At 37.7% G+C, this 7,509-nt stretch overlaps 1 protein-coding gene and 1 long non-coding RNA gene across 3 annotated transcripts; both read left to right on the top strand.

The window, feature by feature from the left end:
• The first annotated feature begins 231 nt into the window (after nt 1-231).
• On the top strand, nt 232-4,168 carry LOC130105649 (B- and T-lymphocyte attenuator-like). 2 transcript variants are annotated; one of them, XM_056271743.1, is made up of 7 exons: nt 232-436; nt 617-680; nt 2,551-2,877; nt 3,259-3,300; nt 3,425-3,550; nt 3,641-3,681; nt 3,773-4,168. In XM_056271743.1, the coding sequence occupies exons 1-7, from the start codon at nt 434-436 to the stop codon at nt 4,058-4,060; spliced, it is 891 nt and encodes a 296-aa protein (XP_056127718.1). In that variant the 5' UTR covers nt 232-433; the 3' UTR covers nt 4,061-4,168. The 2 variants fall into 2 exon arrangements, with proteins under 2 accessions (XP_056127718.1, XP_056127717.1); XM_056271742.1 differs by lacking the exon at nt 232-436 and having other exon boundaries at nt 443-680.
• Nucleotides 4,169-6,208: 2,040 nt separating this feature from the next.
• On the top strand, nt 6,209-7,255 carry LOC130105653 (uncharacterized). The gene is made up of 2 exons (XR_008809645.1): nt 6,209-6,252; nt 6,821-7,255. It is a non-coding gene; the product is annotated as an uncharacterized LOC130105653 (long non-coding RNA).
• The last annotated feature ends 254 nt before the right edge of the window (nt 7,256-7,509 follow it).

The raw sequence follows: 7,509 nt of genomic DNA, 5'->3' as shown, positions 1-7,509 counted from the left end.
AACTGTCATTGAAATAATTAGGAATGCTAAAAAATAGCTTTATGCATGAATTTAGACCTCCATGAAAAGAACATATAGTAAGCAAGTAGATTTAGTTTATGCTGATGTTCAGTCTTAATCCACAAGGAGGTGTCATTGAGTTCATTTGAATGTCTTTCTGTTTCTTACACTTTTTCTTTTTAACATTTGCATGAAGGTTCAACCAACCTGGATAAGGTTCACACAACATAAAACCACTACAAACACACTAGATGAGGTTTGAAACTGTCAATGACGAAAGAAGGAAAACCAAACACAACCAAGAGATACAGAGGCAGACACAAAGCCGACTAACAAATACAAAGAAATGCTAAGAAACAACACAGGTGAAAAGCACTTATGATCCAAGAAGAAGAAGATACAAGTTAAGAAGTACAAGAGAAGAGAAACAGAGATGGTGAGCGACGTCATAGAGGAACTTGCATCTTAAAGCACACTTCCACTTCACTCTTGGTCTTTCCAATACACACATTCACACACGCACTCATGACAAACAATGTGCACAGCTCTCATGTTGGACATTCGTTTTTAAACACGTTGTCAAAAACCTTCAATAATGAGCTACTGTGTCTTCCAGATCATCTGTAACCTTGCCGTTTCTCTCCTACTGCTATCGCTTAGTGTCAGCGGCACCACAAACCGTAAGTATTAAGATCTGTTCTATGATGCCCTGTAAATGACTGATGTCATTATATTGTTAAATGTGATTTCTAGGGAACATTGTGGTATGTGTATGACAACAGTTGTGGTATGTGTATGGTTTTGTGAGTAAAGAACAGCTGCTATTTAACCTTTCACCTGACAAATTTTTGACCTACTAGCTGTTTTTTCTTTTTTCAGTAACACCAAACACATTAATGTCATGTTCGGTATGTCTTGGTTCAGCTGAGTCAAACAATCATTGTGTCATTTAATAGAATTTTATAAATAATAATAATAATAATAATAATTTGATAGTCAATTGAATTCGGTTTTATCGGATCAGTGTTACCCCGTCAGCATCTGTTGCAGTTGGTCAGAGCTTCTTTTTGCCGATTGAACATTCAATCGCCTTTGTCTGAGAAGTAACGTATGTAATCTGGTGATTGCTTGTATTGGTCACTGTCTTATTTGTCATAGTAGTAAAGAATAAGCAATGTAATAATTATAATGCAATATTATGTAGTAATATTAAAATATATAATATAGTACTAATATAATATATTAATATTATATAGTAGCTGGCAAATATTTGCTTAGAGGACTTGAATTTTACAATTTTAGTTATTTTAAATTTTTATACTTATATCTATCTTAGACAATATCATTTGTTTTTCCAATATCATCAAAATCCTTTGACCTAGTCTTTACACCAATATCAACAGGTAGATGTATTGAATCAAACACAGTCTTCACAGTTTTTCATAAAAAAAAAACACAGAGTTTGTGCTCTGCATTAAGCTTAGGGATCGGTCGGGTTCCTCGTTACATAATAGTTGATCTAATTCTAATTGTTATGAAAAAAAAAACTAATTATTGAGAATTATTATGCTTTTATATTCATAGAAGCACACAAGGTTGTAAATTTGTCTTGCAAATTTGTCCTTGTAGTTTACACCAGTAAACATTCGGTAACACTTTAGAATACTGTTCCGCCATCAATGAATAATAACACAGGAACAAATGAGTAATGCAATAATAACATTCCAGTCACTACTATTAAGTAACAAGAAACACTGATTAACAAATCAGTAAGTAATAGCACTCAGCTGAATGCGGTTGACTATTAGCTAATTATCAGTACTACTATTTTTTCATACCTCTTGGAAAAATAATAACTAATATACAGGTTCATAATTATTTTGAGTAATATATAATTAATTGTAGAGTGAAGATCATGGTACCCCACTAGTGACACAAAAGACTCTTGAAGAATTTTGAGGTTTCTATAAGGTTTTGGATAGTAATTACTACATACTTCTAATGGAATTACTAATTATTTGGAACAGTATTCTAAAGTGAAGATCATGGTAACTCACCAGTAATGACTCAAGTGTTACCAAATCTGTCAGAAGTAATTACTATCCATAACCTTACAAAACCTCAAATGCTTGCAATGGCTTCAGTCAATATTAGAGAGTTATCATGCTTTTCACTTTAAAATACTGTTCCAAATTATTAGTCATTCTTTCTGAAGGACTTGGTTTTACATGAATCATTACTAGTGGGTTACCATTACCGTCACTTTAGAATTAATTATACATTATGCATTATTCACAATAATTATGAACCCGTATATAGTAGTCCTCTGGGAGGTATGAAAAAAAATAGTTAGCCAATTAGCTAATAGGGAATTACCTCATTCAACTGAGCACTATTACTAAATCAGAGTTTCTTGTTAGTTAATAGTAGTTATGTTAATATTGTGTTACTCATTTGTTTCTGTGTAGTTATTTATTACTGATGGAACAGTGTTCTTAAGTCTTACCACAAATATTTGAAGAAACCCCCTGTTTTCCTTTACTCTTGTAGGGTCGGAGCTGCAATGTGTCCAAATGATCAGAGTGCCACGAAACACAGTGTTTAGAGCTTGTGTTATGACAGAGTTGAAAATAAACTGTACTATTACTCAACATGGATGTCACAGGAGCCCACAAGTCTCATGGTGCAAAATCTATGGAAATCACTGTAAAGCTTTAAATCACTCATATTATATAGAAACTGAGTGGAAGAATATGACAGAGCATGAAGGGATGGCTTTCCTGACTTTCCTGAACCTCTCAATGGAGGACGCAGGTTTATACAGATGTAAAGAAGGTGACAACTCTGTTAGCCATGCTATTAATGTCACTGTAACAGGTAAGTGAAGGTATTCGTAGAATTTAAACATTCAGTGGTAACATTTTATTTTAATGTTCCCTTTTAAACATTCATTTACAACTACATGTCAAACTAACTCTCATTGGAGTATTAGTAGACTGTCTGCTTAATATCTGCTTTATTGTGATGGTCCTCCAACAGACATTTTACTGACTATAAGTAACTTTGCAACTATAACTTATTCTAATCCCCTGCAGTCTACTAATACTTTACTGACATTCTAATGAGTGCTCGTAGACATGTAGGTGCAATGTTACATATAGTCAACAGAATGTGCTAAAGGGACCATCAAAATAAAGTGAAACCCATTCGGTTGAATATACTGTAAATATAATAAAAGTGTATTTTAAATATTTTCAGTAAATAAGGAGGATGAGGTTCCACGCAATCAAAGCAACACAAGTAAGGGCATGGCAATACCACACATGATATTAGTCAAATTTTTGTTTTCTAAAGTCAAAGTACATTAAAGTGGATGCCTGATAAGTACAGCAGGTATTAAATATTCTAATGCCTACAATAATAGGTGATATGAATACAACTCCGGATGATGATCTGCAGTGGCTCTGGCCATATGTGTACATCTGCACTGGAATAGCCGGGCTGGTATTCATAGTTATGGCTGTTACATTACTTTTCATCAGATGCCAAGGTGAGTGGTTTGGGAAAGATCTGAACATTTACAATAACCTGTTCCATTAGTTTTTGTGTCCAGTGGCTGATTCTGTGAAATGTTCCATAGGGACAAATTCAAGAAGAAAAGATTTGGCATATAAAAATCAGGTATATTTTGTTTTCATTTTAATCTGTAGAACTGTTTATTGTCTCCACTGAAAATAAAGTAATTAAATGCTCCAGTTTTTCACTTCTACAGTACATGGAAACACAAAGAAGTGACCTGCCTCCTCCTCCTCCTCCTCATCCCCATCACAACACCTGTCCCCCTTCAGACCAGCCGACCTCTGCTTTATATCGTGTCTGTGAAACTCCACCTGTCAGAGGAGCATCACCAGCTGGAAGAGCTGTTGGCATAGAAAGAGGAGAAGAAGAGAATGCTCTTGTGTATGCCTCTTTAAAACACCAGGGTATGTCCAGAGGACCGAAAAGAACAGCCCGACAAGAACCAGAACCTTCAGAATATGCTGCAATCCGGTTCCGGTGATTAAATGAATCCTTTACTGAGACACTTTAAAAAAGAATACTGAGAAATGACCAATGAAAAATGATCACTCATTTGCTATTTTGTATTAAGAAATAATTTTAAAATACTCTCTATTACCCCTTTTCCACCAACAAGAACCGGGTGCTGGTTCAGAGCCAGAGCCAGAGCTGGTTCGGAGTTGGTTCAACTGACAAGCTTACTAAGAACCGGTTTGCTTTTCCACCGGCTAGAGAGCCACAACAGAGCCAGATCTTACGTCACTACATACGTCTCATGTTGCCCAGCAACGCTAGTGCGGTAGCGCCAAACACAAACACGCCAGGCTTGTTCGACATGCATCGGCTTCTCGCAGATCGATCGCCGCATGACATCAAAGCACTGCGAAAGCGATCCAAAAGCACAAGTAGTCGTATGATCTCCAAACACTCCCGCAGCTCCGATCGGTCCGCGGCCGCTCCGATGCATCTCGAACAAGCCATCAACAATAACGGACGTTGCGTTACTATGGATGCTCATGGGTTTGCAAAAATACATCAGAATTCAACGCGTTCGTGCAGCTTGCATATTATAATCAAGCTGCTATTAGCTCGACTAGCTGCTATTTAAAAATGGCGGTCACAAGTTTCTATTGGTCTTGTTGGTCACGGCAGCCCCTGACGCAAGCGGTTCTTACTTGGCTCTGTTCTAGACCAGCAATGATTTGGTGCTACGTAAGAACCACTTTTCCTGGTTCGGAGCTGGTGCTTTGCGTGTGGAAAAACAAAGAACCGAATTGAAACTAGGCTCTGGCTCCGAACCAGCACCAGCTCTGCCTTGGTGGAAAAGGGGTATATGAGGGGAAAGAATCTGAGCTTGACATGTATGATGTCAACTGCAACTGCCTGCTGGTGTCTCAAAGGTCTGGCATGCAGACTTAGACGCGTTCCTGGGTCAACATTTTTTGTTGATCCTGTAACAACATTCCTGTCCGAAAATATAATCCTAACCATATACCCTTAAATCTAACCCTACCCATAACTTATCCCTAAAATCAGAGGGAAATGATAGGTGAATAACAATTATGTAGAAGCACCTAACCCTGGTTATAAGCCTAAACTTGACATAAACTGTAAACTTGTCCTTTAAATCTGATTGGTTGATTGTAATGTTGTTCCAGGATCAACAAAGATGCTGATCCAGGAACATGTTGCACTTGGTGAAATCAGGTTCTGTGGGATATTACACATTGTGGCAGGAAATTAACCACACAGTAAATGACAATGGCTTCTACGCTGAATGACCCTGTTAATGTGCTATTTTATTAAATGTAAGAAGAGGTTTTGCCAAATTGCCTGTTCACACCAAGACAAAAAATATTGTAATTTGAATGCAGCTGTTAATCTGTTTAAACTGACATATAGGGCCCTAACACATACATGGCGCAATGCAGCGCCAGGCCCGATACAAGTGTTTTTTGCTAGTTTCAGCCTGGCGCAGTTATCATTTTCTCGTCCTGCGCCATGTTGTTTAAATATCAAATGCATTTGCGCCTATTTGTGTGTCAATGGGCGTGCTGGTCTGAAAACGAGGTGTGTTGCTATTTTGAGGCAACTGAAATAGACTGTACCATTGACCTACTGAAACCTGGTCTAAAGTCAATGGCGCAATTTTTTTTTTGTTATGCTAGTTAGTAATGTGCGCCTATAGGCGGGTCCACAACTCACCTACACTCTGCTTATTACACACACACACACACACACACACACACAGGGACAAGCAGCAGCACACAAACATGTCCAATATTACACATAAAAGGAATAAAATTGAAAAGATTATCATTGTGTACATACAGATATGGTGGAATCCGGCTTGTCCCGTAGATGGTTTGCCTGCATGTTTTAACCTCGTGCACGAGCAGATCCGTTTGCTCTCTGGAGACGCATTCAGTCTTTCCGCTTGCAAATTTAGTCTTGTAAATAGCAAATCCACCGTGGTGCGAGCGCAACTGGCTTTTAAAGGGAATGGGAGCTGAGACTCTGATTGGTTTATTGCACGTTACGCCCAAAACACACCCATTACTCATTAAGAAAATAGGGACAACCCTTTTAGACCATGCGCGCCGTCCATTTTTCCTGTTGTTAACCTAGCAAAAGTGAATTCGGAACCACCCTAACTGCACTTGCGCCGTGCGCTTTAGACCATGTGTTTAGATCGTTAAAATAATTTGCACACCATCAATTTTGTTTGGTTGGTAATGTTTTAGCAGTCCATGGGCCTCTATTAGCGAGACACGAATATCTTTTGTGTTAGAAATTCATCAAGGTCACCATCGCACGGAGAAAAAGACAGTACTCTTGAAAAACGAACACCATTAATTAACAATTAATGAGCCTGTTAAAATGATTTAAGGGGCATTTGTTACATAATGTGTATGTGCTTAGCCTAGTTATCATTTGCTTCACGGTAAGAGGTGCCTATGGCTTTAAGGCCCGTTCACACCAAGAATAATAACTATAAAGTTAACTATAACAATAACTATATTAGCACACACACTAACGGACAATAACATTCTGTTTATTATAAGCATTATAAGTCGTCTGTCGTTTTAAATGCTTAAGCTCATTAAGTCGGGTGGGTTCTGATTGGCTGTCGATGTTTTTATTGTTCATCAGCTGGGAAAAAAAACTAATTCTGATAGTGATTCCAACCATATCATTCCTCTGTGTCATTATTGTTATAGTGTTGGTGTGGACACGGTCCCCATTGTCATTGAATTAATAGGATTATTACAATTTTAAAAGTTATAGTTATTATCGTTTCTTCCCAGAAATGTATTGTAAAGATGTCATGATTTAGTGTTTTATTTTATTTTTTACAATCTTTCTAAAAGACCACCAGGCATTATAAGTGTCCCACCTTTTCTGTATCTAAGTTGTCTGATGTGTCGAGTTTGTGCGCAGAGCACAAACTGAGAAGCCCACAAGAGCAAAAGCACGCAAACACATTTCCTGTATGAGCAGGGGGGAGACTGCAACTTACCAGATATGGGGGTGGGATTCTTTACCTCCTACAATGAAGAATAGTACACACAGCCTCCTTTTTATTCATTAAAGGTCAATGAGTAACATACTGCCTTCTAATTATACTGTACACCTACAGTGAAGAATAGTAAATATTACCTCCTGCTGTTAATGTATTAAAGGTCAATGAGTAACATACTCCTATCTATGTATACAGTACATACTGTGTGTGTGTGTGTGTGTGTGTGTGTGTGTGTGTGTGTGTGTGTGTGTGTGTGTGTGTGTGTGTGTGTGTGTGTGTGTGTGTGTGTGTTTGTATGAATGAGTAAATTAATCCAATAGCCTATTCCTCATCAAGTTCAAAGCTTATTTGCAAGTGTATAAATCAGTTTGCTGCTGTACTCGTTGTGTTGGTGTGTCTAGACTGGTTTCACCTAAGACTGTGACTCA

This window comes from Rhinichthys klamathensis, unplaced genomic scaffold, assembly GCF_029890125.1.
Source record: "Rhinichthys klamathensis goyatoka isolate OS25496 unplaced genomic scaffold, OSU_Roscu_1.1 h1tg000325l_1, whole genome shotgun sequence".
Taxonomy (NCBI): Eukaryota; Metazoa; Chordata; class Actinopteri; order Cypriniformes; family Leuciscidae; genus Rhinichthys; species Rhinichthys klamathensis.
This window is presented reverse-complemented; position numbering and strand designations above follow the sequence as displayed.

Coding starts and splice junctions, on each gene's coding strand:
- LOC130105649 (XM_056271742.1), top strand. CDS start 596: ATGAGCTACTGTGTCTTCCAGATCATCTGTAACCTTGCCGTTTCTCTC. Junction 2,878..3,258: donor TATTAATGTCACTGTAACAG/GTAAGTGAAGGT, acceptor AAATATTTTCAG/TAAATAAGGAGGATGAGGTT. Junction 3,682..3,772: donor ATTTGGCATATAAAAATCAG/GTATATTTTGTT, acceptor TCACTTCTACAG/TACATGGAAACACAAAGAAG.